This window comes from Acipenser ruthenus, chromosome 4, assembly GCF_902713425.1.
Source record: "Acipenser ruthenus chromosome 4, fAciRut3.2 maternal haplotype, whole genome shotgun sequence".
NCBI classification, from domain to species: domain Eukaryota; kingdom Metazoa; phylum Chordata; class Actinopteri; order Acipenseriformes; family Acipenseridae; genus Acipenser; species Acipenser ruthenus.
Window position 1 is genome coordinate 77036184 of NC_081192.1, and position 19914 is coordinate 77056097.

The 19914-nt window shown below is 40.6% G+C and overlaps 1 protein-coding gene across 1 annotated transcript in view; it reads left to right on the plus strand.

Annotated features, from left to right (window-relative positions):
- LOC117400395 (TPR and ankyrin repeat-containing protein 1-like) overlaps positions 1-19914 on the plus strand; it is a 45567-nt gene that overhangs the window by 10692 nt on the left and 14961 nt on the right. Inside the window, exons 2-13 of the mRNA XM_034000291.3 lie at positions 3491-3622; positions 3989-4115; positions 4553-4712; positions 6181-6284; positions 7168-7254; positions 8521-8665; positions 8768-8905; positions 8992-9156; positions 9464-9634; positions 12697-12951; positions 14472-14648; positions 16928-19747. Coding sequence (XP_033856182.3) covers positions 3492-3622; positions 3989-4115; positions 4553-4712; positions 6181-6284; positions 7168-7254; positions 8521-8665; positions 8768-8905; positions 8992-9156; positions 9464-9634; positions 12697-12951; positions 14472-14648; positions 16928-19747 — 4480 coding nt within the window. The 5' untranslated portion in view covers position 3491. The remainder of the gene's footprint in view (positions 1-3490; positions 3623-3988; positions 4116-4552; positions 4713-6180; positions 6285-7167; positions 7255-8520; positions 8666-8767; positions 8906-8991; positions 9157-9463; positions 9635-12696; positions 12952-14471; positions 14649-16927; positions 19748-19914) is intronic.

The window sequence follows — 19914 nt, forward strand, 5'->3', positions numbered from 1 at the left end:
TGACCGACCAAATCCAGTAGGAGCACATGCTGCACTATGTTTTTGGACAAGCCTTTGTGCTCTTCCCACCCCTCTCTCAGCAGATCGAGGATGCCGTGGGGCTGTTGGCCGTACAAGAGCTCTAAGGGGGAGAACCCTGTTGAACTCTGGCACCTCTCTCACTGCAAAAAGAAGGTAGGGGAGAAGCATTGCCTAATGTTTTTGCTCTTGGCTCATAAATCGTCTCAGCATCTGCTTTTAAGGTCTGATTAAATCTGTGGATGATAAACAGATGTCCTGATGGGATGTATTTTGAGCATTTTATATACTTGCTGTAATGTATTCGAAAGGAAGTTAGTTCCAGGATCACTCAGTATCTCCTTGGGGATCCCTACTCTCGACATAATCTGCACTAGTTCCTTGGCTATTGCAGGTGCACTAGTGGACCTCAATGGAACTGCTTCCGGGTATAGAGGTGATGCAGTGTTCAAGACAATGACAAACAACAAAATACTGGTGAAATGATGGTTCATTTATAATCCAAAGTCTGATGACAACAGTAAAGAAATGGAGGGTTGGCAATACACAACAATGTGTATTGCACAGTTCAATAAACAATGGGTTCCAGTCCCGAAATAGATACAGTTAATCACACACAAAAAAACAGACACGGTCACAAGTCCAGAGTGAGTGCTGTAGTGCTCATGGTGAAATACAATTTGAATCTGTGAACAATGGTGCAGTGTTGTCCGGGTTTAAGCTGGCCTTAAGCGACAGCTCCGGATCATGATCTAGAAAATAACAAACAGTACAATTAGACGATACAAACAAAACACTCACGGTTATATTTCGCTCGTCCTTTAGCGTTCTCTTAAGCATAAACAAAGGAACAGATCACCTAGCCACGTCCCCTTTTTGTACCTTCAGTCGCCCTCTTGGTTAGCGAGTGCAGCCGTTTCTCCTCCAATCTGCGGTTGCCACATTGCTTTCCCTCTGGGGCGATGATTTGATTTACCGCAGCTGTGCCCTTGACTTCCACCTAACCCTGTGAATGAATTGTCAGGCTATCCAGTCCAGGGCACTCTGTTCCCTTTATACAACACCCTCACAGGTCGGGAGAGAGATTTATAACTAAGAATCATTCTGTCTCTGTCACAGTAACCCCACCCTGCCCCAGTTCTCTGGCCGGGAGCTCCCGCTGCCACACCCCGTCCAAGTACCTGGCTACCCCCTTCCCCCCAGTCCCTTCACCCTTCCTTGGGCCAGTCATTGGGGTTATGCTGGAATACTGTTTTTCCCAAGCAGCTTAGCTGGCGTTGGTTCTGCTGCCTGGTACTGCTTTGCCAGCTGCACCGCCTGATTTATTATTATTATTATTATTATTATTATTATTATTATTATTATTATTATTATTATTATTTATTTCTTAGCAGATGTCCTTATCCAGGGCGACTTACAATTGTTACAAGATATCACAATTTTTTTACATACAATTACCCATTTATACAGTTGGGTTTTTACTGGAGCAATCTAGGTAAAGTACCTTGCTCAAGGGTACAGCAGCAGTGTCCCCCACCCGGGATTGAACCCACGACCCTCCGGTCAAGAGTCCAGAGCCCTAACCACTACTCCACATTGCTGCCCAGGGTGTCGAGTGCCTGTCGTTGCACCCACAGACGCGGTCCCGGAGCCAAGCATTCTAAAAACCACTCGACCACGATGAGCTCCACCAGCCAGTCTTTGCTGGTCATGTCCGAATTCAGCCATCCCACGGCATAATCCTTCGAGCAATGGGCAGTGGTCCGGGGATGTTCCTCCACCGCAAAGATCTCCTCCCGGAACTTTCATTGGGAGCCCTCTGGAGTAGCCCCCACTCGAGTGAGGATAGTCGCCTTTAGAGTGGGGTAGTCCATCATCCCGGCCAGGGACAGAGTTTTCGCCACGACCTGAGCATCCCCTGTCAGCTGAGGCAGGAGGTTCCTGGCCCACTCTGACATTGCCATGGCCTTGAACACGTCCAGATAAGCCTCTGGATGGTCCTGTGCCGTCATCTTGGTGGGCCGTTGTAATCAGGGGTCCTGTCCCGCAGCCCTTGCACCTCTCTGCACGACGCCATCAACATTTGGCGCAAGAGGTCCATCATAGTGGCAAACTGCTTGGGATCCATTCCGCTCCCAGTATTGCAATGCGTGTCTAAACAGAGCCAGTGAATCACACGCAGACACCACTTGTGGGAGGGTGTGGGGAATTCACTAACACAGGAGACAGAAAGTTTATTTGAAACATCAAGGGGATGCACCGTTTTATATATTTCAGTAGATGACGCTCTTGTGCAGCTGCCCAAATACTGACAACGGTAGGTGGGTAGAGCTCGCAGGTTAACAGCAATGGTAGGAGTTGACAGTCTGTATTAAACTCACAGACGCTGCAAATAATTATCCAGAAACAAGGCAAAAGCAAAAAGGAAAATAAAACACAGTAACAAAATTACAAATAAAAGGTGCTGCTCCTTGCAGCGTCCCTCAGCCTCCGCTCTCCGGTACTGATCCCTCACGAACACTTGGGGTTGCCCAGTATTCCCCAGCTAATCTGACAACATCCCACTCGGGTACGTAATAAAATAATAGGTATCGACTGTCTTCTGCGGCCGGGCTTGCTTGCCCCTCTCTGCTCTCTTTCTCCAGACACTGACGGAACAGCAAAGAGTCACTTTTATTGGTCTAGCGACCCCCCAAGACCCGCCTCTCGGCCATTCAGAGAGAGAGAGACGACACACCCTCATCCCACCTTTTTGTGTCATTCCCATGATTGACAGGCGGCTCCCACAAGGCTCCCAATATGCAGGATCATGCATGAGTCAGATAGCCAGCACAGACTTCACCCTGCTACATTACCGTACCCGTGGTTTTTTCCATTTGCTTCAAATCATCAGAAATTCGGGCATAAACTTGCTCATTTCTGACACACGACTCCAGATGCTCTTGAACACTTCTATCTGCCCACAGGTATTAGATATGTATGTAATGGGTATTGGATATCTACATCCAGACCAGAATCAGTCCAGTTTGGGGGCTCAAATTTCCAAATTTAAGAAAGACCAAAACATGTAGCCTGTATCGCACAGCGACTGTTTTATTTAATTACCAGTATTTCCATTCCTGGGGGGTACCTCTGGGATCAGTATCCCAAATATCCCACTATTGTTCACGATGAATGCAAGTAGAGGTGCAACACCATAATAATAGTTTGTAAATCAAATTTCCATTCTTGAAGAAGGCCATCTGGCTGAAGCGTTGTTTTGTTTTTAACTTTGTTCTTTTTAAATAATAAATAATAAAGAATGGAAATTTGATCTACAAATTTAAGAAAGCCTTGACTATTTTTTTATTATTATTATTTATTTTGATTGTGTGTTTGCAGTTCCCAGGTAAGCATACAAAATATGTTTGGAGAATGCATTACAAGTACTATTCATCTAAATATATGTATTTATATTTTTTCTGATTTTTAGAATGGATCCTTTTGCAGTAGCATGTGTGCTTAAAGCTGAGGGTAATGAAGATTTCAAACATGGACGGTATACTGCAGCAATCAGAAAATATGATGGTGCTTTGCACTTCTTGGTCAATTGTAATAATCTAAGGTAATGCTTGTTCTGAGTTGAATTTATCTTTCATGTGATATTTGTTATCCCTTTTGTTTCCTGGCAAGAAACGTGTGTGGTGTCTTCAATTAAATCCAAATAAATGTTGCTGTAAATTTTGGTTTTGTTTTCTTCACTTAATTGAACTTTTCCCATCATGTTTCCCTCCCTCTAAAATGTACATTGAAATTGACTAAAACTCATAAATAAAATTCATAAATAAAACTCACATTGGGGAACATGAAACAGCTCCCTGTCCAACAACATATAATTGAACCCATGCATGCTAGTCAAATAACCTACCTCTATCTCGGGTATCATTTTTAATTGGGCTTAACTAGGTAACATTTTATATTTCTTTGACAGCGGTCCTCTCAAAGAAGTGGCCATATTGTTTTGCAACAGATCAATGTGCTTTTACCATCTTCAACAATGGCAACAAGCGTTTTTCTCAGCTGTGCATGCCATTGAAACGGATCCCTCTTTTATAAAGGTAATTGATTTACTTTTGTATTCCTGTTTCCATTTGATTAACACAAATTGAATTGGCCTTTATAATGAAAGTAACATTTGATCTTGTATTTTTAAATAACGTCTCTTAATCGTCATAAGTATCCAAATACTGTAAATGTTTATATCTCAAACATGGGCTCCTCTTCCAAACAAGCAGTGGCACTGTGAGCTTATCAATGCCTGAAACTGCCGTAAAAGGACCACCCTCTAAAGGACTGAGAGAGCAGTTTGGTCTCATTGCCTATCCCTCTCTTAATGTTGCCTTTTTGCTTTAGGTGTTCAGTGTTATTTCAACTTAATTGGACTTAATTGGAGGCACTTATGACAGAAACCTAAATTAAAATTCAAAGGCCAGTTTGTTAACTGATGTTGCAACTGTTAACATGCGTATTCCAATAAATATACCTTTTCTTTTAGGCACACTACTGGGGAGGCAGTGCCTTACTTAAAATTGGGAACCTTGATGGAGCACTTCAGTATTTTCATCGAGGCTTGGATTATGTAAGAACTGATACCCACAGGGATTTGATTGCAGACTTAATTGTTGGGATCGTCACAGCTACTGAAAAGAGAACTGGTACTTTTTAATGCATTTTTCTTACTTTCAGTGGACTTAAAATGAAACAGATTAGAGTTGTTGCAAGTTACTTGATAGATGATAGAAGAATAGGCTCAGTTTAAATGGGTACGTTGTTATGATTAATATGTATTTACACTCACAGAGCCTTTTTATGTGATTTTACCTCAATTAGGTGATTTTAAAAGAGAGATATATCCCTTTAACCCTTTGCGGTCCATTTATTAATTGCGCGTCAGGCACGCCAGGTCTAATTAATTTTCACACGCGCAGTTAATTTTAGATGCGCTGTTTAAAAGTATTTTTTTTCAGTCAAACGGGTTTAAATGGCCCTGCATATCAACAAAGCACTCACTAGGCATCTCCAGCCCCGCCCCACCCTTTCGTTTGCTATAGCGTTCACCTATGTAAGAAATAAATAATAATAATAATAGTCGTACATACCGATCGATCATCTCCGGATCACTCGTTTTATCACCAAACTCCTCAATAATGCAATCCAAGTCATTATTTTATAACTATAACATCTCAAAAAAGCTCTGCAAATGTCCGTGTTTTCTGTGTGCTGATTCAGTCAGCCAACTTGTTTACTTACGACCGCCCCCGTTATCTGATACCTGATGCCATGTATGACTATTCATGAGATACGCCTTATTTTTTTTAAAAAAATTTTTTCGACTTGTCTCGGCTCCTGTCGCTCCCACTCGGCAATTGAATGGTTTTCTCGGCTTTTTCCGGAGGAAAAACGACTAGACACCCGTTTATTGCGTTGCTATAATGATGTCGGACCCAGTCCGACAAAGGACCTGTGAGGAATAATTGCAATGTCGGACCCAGTCTGACCATGGACCGCAAAGGGTTAAATTTAAGACATAGCCCACATTTCCCACCCTCATTCTGAGGAAAAAATACAACATAAAATAAAGATGCATAAGATGCATAAGATGCAACTCCAATTACGCATATAAGAAAACGACGTATGGAGGCAGTTTACGGCTGTCTGCTGTCACAACAGCATTAGAGTTATGTGCTGCTTTTCATTTCCAGTCATGATTATTCACACCTGTTTTTCTTTTTGTAAACTGTGGTATTGCTTGTCAAAAAATACACGGGTCTGATCAGCAGATCTGGCCAAGCTGGTACTGTTTGATAGAACTAATCGAATAACAAAATGCTGAACTTGTAAAAGCTTCTCTTTGAATTCTTTTATGAAGCTAATGATGCTTTTTTGAAAATGTCAGTCATGTTCCTGTTCTTGTACTCTGGCAATCATGTATTTTGATTGTGATACACGCATTACTATACTTGAATTTAGAACACAGGCCATTTTTGAGAAGAACAAATTGATTTAAAAAGTGTGTCTTAATTCAAAGGAATACGGTAATAAATCTATTAGATGCAAATGTTGTGTTCCTTTACTGTTGTTGCCATCTTTAACTTGTTTTTATTAATGTATTTTTCCTTTAAGGGGGCCTGTTTTATCAGGTTCTTGTATCAGTGTTACAAAAAAGATACAGCACTGACATATGGAAACTAGTTATTGAGAAAATAGCCAGGAAAAACTTATGGCAGGTAAGTCTTGACATTAAAATTATTGTAATGTGGGGCTCCCGAGTGGCGCATTGGGTAAAGGCGCTCTGCGTGGAATGCAGAATGGGCCCTATAGCCTGGGCGTCGCTGTTTCGAGTCCAGGCTATTCCACTGCCGACCGCCGATGGGAGCTCCCAGCGGGTGGTGCACAATAGGCCGAGTGCTGCCCGGGGAGGTGGTGGGGGGGGGTCTTAGGTTGGCCAGGGTGTCCTCGGCTCACCGCACACCAGCGACCCCTCCAGTCTGGCCGGGCGCCTGCAGTCTTGCCTGTAAGCTGCCCAGAGCTGCGTTGTCCTCTGACGCTGTAGCTCTGAGGTAGCTACATGGTGGGTCTGCAGTGTGAATAGAAGTGGTCAGCTTATGGCACACACTTCGGAGGACAGCGTGTGTTCGTCTTCGCCCTCTCGAGTCAGCACGGGGATGGTAGCGGTGAGCTGAGCCTAAAAATAGTTGGCTATTCTAAATTGGGAGAAAAATGATAAAAAAAACAATTGCCGACTACTAAATTTATCATGTTGTTATTTACAGTCTGACAGTTTGTAAACACGTTGACAGTGCCAGGTAATTGGATAAAAAAAAATCCAATGAATTTGAGTAACAAATGAATCTAGACATAGTATTCAAGTTCTGACTTCAGGTACTGACTTCATATTTGCAGGGTTATATAGGCGTTGTATGCTAATTATCCAGTAAAAATAAATGTATCACTGCCACATGGTTTTAACTGCTGGACATATCAATGACACCAGTCTTTTTAACATGTTACACGTGTTACTAACAAGTACTGTTGATCTTGACTTTAAAGTTTAAAATGTAAATTATGTTACATCTTTACACTGTTTCTGATTACTCTTTTTGTGTCCAGCATCTGAGGGTTTTAATCGAAGTGGGAATGAACCTGTTACCAAATGATCTCAGTGCGTCTCAAATTTCCATGAAGAGCCTCTTTGAGGTAGGTTCGCAAAACAATTAATTTCTTGTTGTGATGAGACTTTCTAAGGACATTCATTAGAGCATGTTATTTATTAATATCAAAATCAGGGGATCTCAGTTGTTTTTAAAAAATAAGTAGCTTCCAATAATACATATTTATTTTAAATTCCCCCTTACCTTTACCTTTTAATGATGTTTAATCATTATTAGTGGCTATTATTTCAATGACTTCAAGAGCTTTTCTTCAGTTATTATATACTGAGCATCAAACGACACTTATCACTTATATTTGGATAGAATTCTCTAAATGTGATTGAAAAATGACAAACTGTTTTAGAGCAGGTGCAGTGACTTTTTATTGTGCTGATTAACAATTGACATTTTACTGTCTGAAGTTATGGGGGGACGGGGGACACTGTGAAAGTCACAGGCTAGTAGCGTGTGTGGCACCGTTGGAAGCAACACAAGCAGTACATCTGCAACGCATGCTTTGCACCAGGTTTCGGATGTTGTCTTGTGGGATCCTGGCCCATTCCTCTTGTAGTGTCTGGATAAGCATCTGCCTGTTCAGTGGTCTCCGGGCCCTAGAAGCCACACGTCTCCCAGTTCGTGGCCTGTCATTGACAGAGTGTGTCTGGTTATACCGTCTCATCAGGTTTGAAATTGCTGGCTGTTTAACTGTTTAGAATAACATACCTGTAATTTTTGTTTTCATTGTTAACATCCTGACAACTTTTTACACTTATAACTTTAAAGTCTGTTTAAAAGCTCTTTTCAAAAGGTCTGTTATAGTGCACTAATCTGATAGTGTAAGGATTATTGCCCACATTGTGAAACAGGTAACACAGCAATAACAATCCATAATGTCGTGCAGAACAGAAAAGCCAGAGCGCTTTTTTTTTTTTTAAATTGCTGCAGTAATTTAGAGGACAGATCTCAAACCCCAGTGCATTGGAGCGGCCATTTTGAAAATAGACTTTAAAGTTGTTTTTTTTTCTTTAGAAGATATTCAAGAATATAGCCCATTGTTTCTAAAGTGGCAGGTGACTAGGGCTAGCTCTTACTTCAATAAAGACACTTTGGTTGATCTACTACAGAGCAGCTCCTGAATTGAGATAAAGTGATGTAAATAAAGAAAAATAATAATACATAGAGTAATTGCATTAAAAACTATCATAAACATATAGGGGGACGGTGGATAAAAAAAGAAAGAAATATATATATATATATATATATATTTTTTGCCACAGTTTTAGTCTTTAATGTCTGTGGTTTTATTTTGCAGCAACACGTTCTTGATATAGCCAGCCAATACTACAGAATCGATTGGTTACCGCTGTTGTTCAAGTGGCTTGTAAGCCATGGTGCCAGCATAGAAAGTATTGGTGATTTCCCACTTCATGCCATTATGTCACTGTCAATCAAATCAGGTGAGTAGACTTCAGCTTCAAGCCTAATGGGCCTTATGTATGTTTTGTTGGGATTTTTTGGATGTACCAAGCCAACTTCTGATTAATTCATTTTAAATCAAGGAGAAAGCGAACTGATAAAGATGGTGCTCACTCAGAAACCAGCTCTGCGACACCGGATCAACGAGCAGAATAGGAATGGCGCCACGCTTTTGCACATTGTTGCTTCTTTTCCGAGGGATCGAAGATACTCACAGAAATGTATGTATTTTTGCATGCTAGTGTTAAAAAGTTTTTGTGTGATTAGAAATGGTTCAGGTATTGCTAAAACTCTCTTGTGTTCACAGGCCAGACGGATCATGTAGATATGCTGCTGGGAATGGGGGCTAATCCAAACATTGCTGATAGGCAAAAAAAACTAGCAGCTGATTATCTAAAGAAAAATAAGAACTTCAAAGCTCTGGAAGCAATTAAGAAGCAGACATCCAGAGTCACCTTGCAGCAATCTGCAGGTAAGAATAAGCAAGTGAACAACAAACTATCGAGAACCTGAGTTAAAGGATAGCGTATCCAATGCTTTGAAGTCCAAGTTGCTCTTGTTAGCTTTAATATTCCCTTGTGTTTTTATTGTGTTAAGAATTGTGGGGTTTCCTGATAAATATATATTATTTTAAAACACTATAGGTAAACTGCTGTATTCTGATTGCATATGTCTGCAGCAAGACCATCGTGCTGAGTAAGAACTGAGGTTCATCCTGTGGATATTGGAAACAAAACCCATGGTACACCTTTATTCCAATGATCCCATTTTTTTCCCAGCTTCTTTATCATATGAAGGAGAAACAACCAGCAATGCTAAGAGCATGACCTTTGAAGAAGCTGTTGCAAGCTTTGCTCAGTTCTGCACGGCGAATAATAAGAAACACATTCAACATTTGCTCGACAGACCAGAAGTGCATCCCCTCATGCAGCACCTTTCCACATGTTCAGGTTGGACTTTTGATTTCTGCATGATTACGAGACAGCACTGTTTTAAGAAATTGTCTTTTTATTTGGTAAAAAAAAACTGTATGTTGTGACACTGTCAAGTTCCATTACAGGTGTGAAATTACAGTTTCACTGCCACATATATTTTTAACATCTGGCTACATGAATGACTCAAGCCACACTCTTTATTTAATAACCTATAAGCTCTAAAATGTTACACAATTGATACCAATTGTTCGGTGACATGTAGTTCTTTCTCCTTTCACTAGATGGCAGCATCTATCATTATTGCTACATATTGTAGACTTAGCAGGCAAACTAAGGCAAGTTTCCCCTTTGGACAAACAAAACAGTTCTGGTACATTGTTATTATTTGTCGAACTGGTTTTCACAGCCAAGTGCATGAAATGTTATGCTATTGTTTGCTATACTTTTAATAAGTGACATTAAAAAAAAAGTATATTCAAATATATACCAGGCTTGAAATTTAGCTTTTCATCCACTAGCCATCCGCTGTAATGGATGGAATAATCCACGACTCCACACACATTTTACTACCCCAGTATAATGTTTATTGATAGATAAACATACATTGTGTTGCAATGTATGTTTAATAGAGTATATACTGCAAAAACAAGCAACTATTGGAACATGTAAAAATGACATTAATTGTGGCCATTGAACAGGTCATAAAGAGTTAGAAAAATAAAGTAAAAAAGCAAACCACCATGTTTCAGTGTGGGATTCCCTTGATAGTTAGCTTGAAATTTGCTATTTGTTACTTCTGAGAGATCATTTCTTCTTCTTCTTCTTTTTCTTCTTTTTTTTGGAAATGCAACATACTAAACATGTACACTGTCCCATCTAAAATTATCTTTTTTCTTTCAGTAGTAAATTACAAATATAGTACTTTTTTTATTAATCTTCAGCACTACAAAGCTGATTTTATTCTATCCTTCTATTCAACATGTTTCATTAATAGCTCTATTCACAAATGGAACTGTTGTATACATTCCATTACAGAATACTATTGCAGTAATTCAAAAACGACAAGCATTAAAATATTTTCAACAACTATAGTAAAAATAGTCAAATTTTATTCAAATATACTTTTAAAAACAGTAGCGGAATGTCACAGTTGTCAAATACAACATTAATTCATATTTGACTGTCCATAAAAAAACATTACTTATAGGAACTAAAGTATCAAAATTAACAAGAACATTTCAAATCGTGCTTGTCGCTACTGTAACTTATACACAGATATAGACACTTGCTAAAGAAACTATATACTGGAGATTATATGCTGTGGCTACATTTTAACATTGATTATTTCAGTTTACATGTGTGTTGATTAAAACATTTTGAATACTACAGTAACAGTTACAAAAGGCGTACAATGTACTGAATAAATAGAGAAGACAGCAGCACTACAAATACAGAGTACGATTACCTTCCACAACTTTGGTTTAATTCAATTAAACTAACATAAATGTCTAAGAAATGTGGATTGGTGCTTAAAAGTGAAAAGGAACAGTGCTGTTATAATATCACTTGTGTATTGATAGATATATTGACATGTTAACAATTAAAATATTATTTACTCAGGCTCGTTTTAATTGCGGTGCAGGATGTTACAGAATATTTTCCATGTTTTAAATCGGACATTGTGGAGAACAAACATCACAGCGAAACCAGCTGCTACGAGACGATTGGAAAGTAAACGCAGGGCAATGCTTGGTGCTGATAGGCTGAAATACTAAATTGGTTGAAATAGTTGATTCACGACATTATTGCAGGCAGTGTAGATCTACCGTGTTCATACATAAACTAAGATTAACCCTTTGCGGTCCATTTATTCAGCACGTCTCAGGCGTGTCAGGTCCAATTTATTTTCACACGTGCAGTTTATTTTTACCATCTATGTGGTGTCGGGGCTATGTGTATTCATGAGATACACCCCCTTTTTTTTTTTTTGGCTTCTCTCGGCTCCTATCGGTCTCACTCGGCCATTGAATGGTTTTCTTGGCTTTTTCCGGAGAAAAAACGACTAGAGACCTGTTTTTTACGTCTTTTTGTTGATGTCGGACAGAGTCCGACATTGGACCGGAAAGGGAAAATTGCAATGTCGGACCAGGTCCGACATAGGACCGCAAAGGGTTAATAAGAGAACAATTTGTACCTCTAGCACCCTGTGACAGGCTAGCTGTAGGGATGACGTCAGGCCAGAAAGAAACACACAGACAGACAGTACTGAAGTTGAAACTGAGACTCAATTGCTGCGCTCAGTGTTTTAATGAAACAAATAAAAGATTTAAACAAAAACAGCACACAGCACTTTACGCCAAAATAAATAGACAAACAAAACGGACTAACACTTAAACAAACGGTGGACTAACAGACAAACAAACACGATGAGTAAAAATAAACAAACAAGTATCGTGCTGGTCCTACCAGCACGCAATAGCAATTGTTATTAATATACTTTATTTCTCCTCCTCTCTCTCCCGTTCACTACTCACCGAACACCCAATCCCGAGTGAGTAAAACATGCATCTATATATACTGTTGTGCCGGGATTCAATTACTAATTAATTATTATATGAAACCCAGCACGTGAACTAATTCTGTGCAACCCAGTGCTCACATATTATTACGTACTTTAAATGCACGTGAAGTGAAGTGCAATCCCTGTGCCTAAATACAATTATACATTTTAAACACTCATGCTCATTACCCGCATTATATCCCGTGTACCAACTACAATACACCAACATTAACACACTACATGCAACATATAACACACAAATGCACACTGGGGTGGGGCACATTGCCGCACACTGGGGTGGGGCACATTGCCACACACCTCCAGATCCCACATTCTTGGGCACCAGAAGAAACCAACAATAAAAACGGATGAGCCACTGGGAGGTGTTAGTATATGAAATGTACCTGCCCCAGATCAAATCAATCTGCATTTGGCATGTGAGCGGGTGCAAATTTCGAACACTGTGTATATTGTTTAGCATTTAGCCTAAAGTTTTCTTTCCTTCTCCTCCCCCCAGAAATTCCTCTTGAAATCGTTTGCAATGTAGACGTCAGCTTTTCAAAGAGCTTTGTCAAGCAGAGTCTTGAAAGGAAGAAGTGGCACGAAACTCTCCTGGTTCTGACGGGTAGAAGTGATGAACTGAAAAGAAAAGGGGGAGGCCTCTTTCCTACCTTCAGCCTTTCTGACATAAACCTGTGCCACTACATTCCTCATTTCAACAAGTCTGATAACCAGAGAATCCCACTTGTTTCCTGTCTTCTTGAAAAAGGAGGTAAAGGGGTTATATTGTTGTGGCTAACAGAATCATTCCAGGTCTTAATGGTGTAGTTTTGATAGAAACACATTTTAAAGCAAACCTTTTTAAGAGATGGTATCTGGTACTACTCTAGGCTAAAGAAGTCTGTTTCTAAAACATGCTTTAGGTAGAGTTGCACTCACTTGGTCATTTCACATGGAACATGAAACTGCCTTACCACCTCAAAGCCTTCTTTCCTGTCATTTTGCATGCATTGTAGCCAGTTCCATGCTTTGGCATCAAAGACACTACTGAGGTCAAATTACCTAAGAGGTGAAACAGTAACAAAAAGTAGGACAAGCAAACTGAGAACCTTCTATAACATAGTGCAGCACACAGAATCTTTTAAAACTGCACCAATGAGTGGGCAAATAAGATGGAGAGGCATGATGGGTACGATTTAGGGAATTATTTTGATAGCTATAGCCACTTTAAATAAAATTGATTCACAGAATAGAGAAGATTGCAGTTAAACCTTAAACATCAGGCAGCTGTGGGCTCCCGAGTGGCGCATCCAGTAAAAGCGCTCCGCGTGGAGTGCAGGTTGTGCCCTATATTCTGGACGTCGCCGGTTTGAGTCCAGGCTATTTCTTTGCCGACCGAGGACGAGAGCTTCCAGGGGGCGGCACTCAATTGGACGCGCGCCGCCCGGGGGGAGGGAGGGTTGGGTTGGCCAGGGTGTCCTCGGCTCACTGTGCACCTGCGACCCCTGTAGTCTGGCCGGGCGCCTGCGGGCTTGCCTGTAAGCTGCCTGAGAGCTGCGTTGTCCTCCGACGCTGTAGCTCTTGGGTGGCTGCATGGTGAGTCCGCAGTGTGAAAAAAAGCGGTCGGCTGACGGCACACGCTTCGGAGGACAGCGTGTGTTCGTCTTCACCCTCCCGAGTCAGCGTAGGGGTGGTAGCAGTGAGCTGAACCTAAAAATAATTGGCCATTTCAAATTGGGGAGAAAATTAATAAAAAATATTGGCAACGACTAAATTATTTAAAAAAAAACAACATTTGTTTCCCCTAATTTATTCTTCTTGTGAATATAAAACATTTGTAGCAAAGCTTTAACTTCTTTTAAAGGGTACATAAGGACCTTTTTTTATTTTATTGTGTTACATATTCCCATGTGTTTGTACAACTGTTTACGTAAGATGTGTGTTTGTGTTGTTTTAATTGTACCTGCATGGACCTCTCAGAACTACATTTCCCATCATCCTCCTACTCACATATGTAGAGGTCCATGCGGGTACATGGGAAGCCATCATGAGGCAGGGAATGCAATTTAAAAGTTTTTAAAAAAAGTGGTCCAAATGAAAAAAAAAAAAATAGAATTTAAAACACACACACCTTACGTAAACAGTTGTAGCAACACATGGGAACATAAAAAGGTCCTTATGTACCGTTTAACCTTGCCACAGTTGAGAAAATGGTACTTTGAGTTGGAAACAATCAACATTTATTATTTATTTTTAAAATGTTATGTAAAGGTTATGTTCTTTTCTCACCAGCCTCTCCAAATGGATATGGGGCAGTGGAAGAATCGCCAGTTGAGCTCTGCTTTAAGAGGGAAGACTATAAACTGGCACATCTTCTGCTTGAAAAGGGGGCCAATCTGCAGGGTGTTTCTGTAGTCGCTGGAGATACACCTCTTCATGCAGCTCTTCATATTGCTTTGGAAAAAAAAGGTAAAGGCCACTTTTTGAGATCAGTTGGATGTTACAACTTATATATACTGGCTATCTGAAATTGATCTATATTGTGAAGATAATAATAGACTCCAAGGGCTTCATTCACTAAATGGCTGTAAATGACTAGAATTACTGCATGGCAGGGGGAAGCCACACCATGCGCATAAATGAAGTAGTGGTCGCTCTATTCACAAAGCTAATTATATGCACAAATAAAGCAAGCTAAATGATTTTAGTGTGTGTGTGTGTGTGTGTGTGTGTGTGTGTGTATATATACAGTACTGTGCAAAAGTTTTAGGCAGATGTGGAAAAATGCTGTAAAGTAAGAATGCTTTCAAAAATAGACATGTTAATAGATTATATTTATCAATTAACTAAATGCAAAGTGAGTGAAGAGAAGAAAAATCTAAATCAAATCCATATTTGGTGTGACCACCCTTTGCCTTCAAAACAGCATCAATTCTTCTAGGTACACTTGCACAAAGTCAGGGATTTTGTAGGCATATAGTCAGGTGTATGATTAAACAATTATACCAAACAGGTGCTAATGATCATCAATTCAATATGTAGGTTGAAACACAATCATTAACTGAAACAGAAACAGCTGTGTAGGAGGAATAAAACTGGGTGAGGAACAGCCAAACTCAGCTAACAAGGTGAGGTTGCTGAAGACAGTTTACTCTTCAAAAGTCATACACCATGGCAAGACTGAGCACAGCAACAAGACACAAGGTAGTTATACTGCATTAGCAAGGTCTCTCCCAGGCAGAAATTTCAAGGCAGACAGGTGTTTCCAGATGTGCTGTCCAAGCTCTTTTGAAGAAGCACAAAGAAACGGGCAACGTTGAGGACCGTAGACGCAGTGGTTGGCCAAGGAAACTCACTGCAGCAGATGAGACACATCATGCTTACTTCCCTTCGCAATCGGAAGATGTCCAGCAGTGCCATCCGCTCAGAATTGGCAGAAAACAGTGGGACCCTGGTACACCCATCTACTGTCCGGAGAAGTCTGGTCAGAAGTGGCCTTCATTGAAGACTTGCGGCCAAAAAGCCATACCTCCGACGTGGAAACAAGGCCAAGCGACTCAACTATGCACGAAAACACAGGAACTGGGGTGCAGAAAAATGGCAGCAGGTGCTCCTGGACTGATGTGTCAAAATTTGAAATATTTGGCTGTAGCAGAAGGCAGTTTGTTCGCCGAAGGGCTGGAGAGCGGTACACGAATGAGTGTCTGCAGGCAACAGTGAAGCATGGTGGAGGTTCCTTGCAAGTTTGGGGCTGCATTTCTGCAAAAGGAGTTGGGGATTTGGTCAGAATTAATGGTCTCCTCAATGCTGAGAAGTACAAGCAGATACTTATCCATCATGCAATACCATCAGGGAGGCATCTGATTGGCCCCAAATTTATTCTGCAGCATGACAACGACCCCAAACATACAGCAAAAGTCATTAAGAACTATCTTCAGCGTAAAGAACAAGAAGGAGTCTTGGAAGTGATGGTATGGCCCCCACAGAGCCCTGATCTCAACATCATCAAGTCTGTCTGGGATTACATGAAGAGAGAGAAGCAACTGAGGCTGCCTAAATCCACAGAAGAACTGTGGTTAGTTCTCCAAGATGTTTGGGCCAACCTACCTGCCGAGTTCCTTCAAAAACTGTGTGCAAGTGTACCTAGAAGAATTGATGCTGTTTTGAAGGCAAAGGGTGGTCACACCAAATATTGATTTGATGTAGATTTTTCTTCTGTTCACTCACTTTGCATTTTGTTAATTGATAAATATAAACTATTAACATGTCTATTTTTGAAAGCATTCTTACTTTACAGCATTTTTCACACCTGCCTAAAACTTTTGCACAGTACTGTATATATATAAGGGCGCTCGAAAGAAAAGGTAAGTACCTCCTTCGCTGTATTTTGTGATGTAATTTGCATACTTTTCACCTCTTAACATTATTCATTATTTAAATGACTCGAATGCTGTACTTTTTCCACACGCTAGGTTGCCTACCACTGGTTAGTGAATACAGCAGGTGTACAAAACATGCAGTAAAGGGGCTTACTGTGTGCAAAACATGTTACCACTGTTTAGTGAATGAGTTTAGCAGTAGTTCTTTTTTAGTTTTTGTTCATGCTTCTTAATCTTTGTTTTGAGCATAGTGTTTTACCAAGTCAACAAAACATTATATAAAGGACTATGAAGTATGTACCTGCAAATGTTTGTTTTATAATGTCTTAAGAATGTTAAATACTCCCACAATTATTTTTCTACTTTTAGATGAGTTTGGCTTGCACATTCTGAAATATCTTCTTGAAAAGTACAGCAAAGACACAACTACGTATGGCTGCCTGGATCCAAATGTACAAGACAGTGAAGGCAACACGTTACTACATGTCATCTTCCAAACAAATTACTCTCGGCACCTTGAAGAAATTATGGATATGTTGTCAAAGTTTGATATAAACATAAAAATAAAAAATAATCTCAAGAAGGAGGCAACCTTTAAAGTTAGTGGGAAGGACCCAAGACTTCTATACTGGAATAAAGCGCAGACGAAAAACAAAAAAAAACAGGAAACCAATCTCAAATCTCAACGCTCAAAGCCAGTCAAATCCCTGATCAACAGTAAAAATTCAAAACCAAAAGCAACACATCAGATGGGAGAACAAGACACAGTAGGGAAACCTGAAGGTTGTGGGCAGGTCCAGCCAGTTGAAGAGGAATGTAAACCGTGTACAGTCAGAGAAAGCTTTGTGTACGAGATAGAGACAATGATTCAGCTTGTGGAATGGGCAAGTGTTTCTACCAACGCCAGTACCTCGGTATCTAAACCTTCAAAAGCAATCTTGGAACAACCCACCTGCACGTCAGACAAAGCTGGGATTTCTGACAGCATTGAAGAGTCTGCTGTAGAACGTGGTGTACTGGAAGTCATAGAGGCTGAGTCAGTGGTGGAAGAAACCCAGCCTTATGAAATACTGGAGAAAAATTGCCTTCAGTTACTGGACATAGACAACATGACGTGGGAGATCGAATGCACATCTGATGTATTGAAGAAGATTGCCAGCAAGGATGTTTCGCTGCACATGAAAGCAAAAATTGTACAAGTCATTCAGCAGCTTGGAAATGGAGAATGGACATCAAGTCTTCAGAAGAAACTCAAGTATTCAAATAGTGAAATTAAACTCTATGAAGCCAAGCTAGACAAGGGAGCGAGGATGCTATGGGAACTTGCAATAGACTTCTCTCCCCGCTGCAGTGAAAATCCAGAGAAGATTATCGAGACAGAGCAGTCATCTCATAGTACAGAAGGGGCCACTGGAAAGGTTTACAGTGAAATGATTCGAGTGTGGGATATTGTTACTGACCATGACAAACTCAAACATGCCATTAATATAATCTGCCAGGCTTTCAACCGCGGTTCATCATGCATCTTGAAGAAAAAGCTCAAAGGCCTAAACCGAGCTAAGCTCTCATCAAACCTCAACACAGAGAAGTGCATTCCACTTTGCTATGTGGAATATGTTGACAGTCACAATGTGGAGGAGAATAAGATTGCAAAATATTTTCCACCAGCTAGTGCAGTGGAAACGGAATACAATATAATGAAGTTTCATAGTTTCAGCACTAACATGGCACTCAACATTATCCGTAACATGGACACTAAAGTCGAGTACCCTTTCAGAGTCGGGGAATTGGAATATGCAATAATAGACCTCAATCCAAAGCCCTTGGAAGCAATCATCTTGATAGGGAGAAGTGGAACAGGCAAAACTACTTGCTGCCTCTTTAGGCTATGGAAGCAGTACCAGAAATACTGGGTAAATGCAGAGCAGGCTGGTGAACCTTTGCTTGGGAAACCAATGCGGCAGAAAAGACAACCTGTCCAAGACCATGATGTTGACACTGCTGAAGCGATAGCGGTGGTGGCAGCAAGTGAAGCTGGACGTCTGACGTCTAGAAGTGGTGACAGTGACACTGCATCAAGTGAAGACGAAGATGAAAGCAGTGACTCTGCTTGCTGTGCAATGATTTCAGTATGTGAAGATGGCTTGCAACCAGATGTCGATGATGTTGTTGTTCAACAAGATTCTACCCAACTCGAGCATTTACATCAGGTCTTTGTTACCAAAAATCATGTTTTGTGCAAAGAAGTACAAAAGAACTTCATTGAGTTGAGCAAGTCCATGAAGGCCACCAGCCACTTTAGACCATTAGAACCCAACATATACAGGCTGCAGGATATTCAGGATGAGCACTTCCCCCTCTTTATCACTTCCAAGCAATTTCTGTTACTCCTGGATGCATCAATGCCTCACCCTTTCTTTCCAAGAAATCCGGATGGCAGCCTGAAAAGGAATATTGTGGGTTGGTCTGCTCTGGACGATCTGATGCTTCCAGAATTGATAGAAGATGAAGAGGAAGATGAGTTTGAAGATGAACTTGGTGATGAAGAAAAGGTCACAGAAATTCAGGTGAAAGAAACTGACCCACGCCTCTTTGTGACATATGACATTTTTTCTTCAGAAATTTGGCCTAAAATGGTCAAGGGCAAACATCCCTGTAACCCAGCTTTGGTTTGGAAGGAAATCAAATCCTTCTTAAAAGGCTCTTTTGAGGCATTCAACAGTTCTGATGGTATGCTTACGGAAGAAGAGTACATCAAATTAGGTAGGAAGCGAGCCCCAAACTTCCAGGAGGACAGAAGTGAAATTTATCGTCTCTTTCGTCTGTACCAGCAAATCAAATCACAGCGAGGCTTCTTTGATGAAGAAGATGTTCTTTACAACCTGTCCCAAAGGTTTGCAAAACTCGATGAGATATCATGGTCAATACATGAGCTTTACGGGGACGAGATCCAAGATTTCACCCAAGCTGAGCTTACACTTCTCATGAAAGTCATCAATGACCCTAACGCCATGTTCCTTACTGGAGACACGGCACAGAGCATAATGAAGGGAGTCGCCTTTCGGTTCAGTGATCTGAGATCACTGTTCTACTATGCCAGCAAAAGCAACACTGACAAAAAGAAACACTTCACTGTCAGAAAACCGAAAAGGATTTACCAGCTGTATCAGAACTACAGATCACATTCAGGTAGGTGAAGTTGTTAATATTGAAAACAAAATTTGCACACTGAGCGGTAGGAAAGTGTAATTTGAAGGAGTAACGTTATAGATGCATATAAACCTGTGTTTGAAGTAAATTTCCCCTCTATGTTCCTGTCCCTACCTCTCTACGTAACATAGCCAACCCTGTTTATA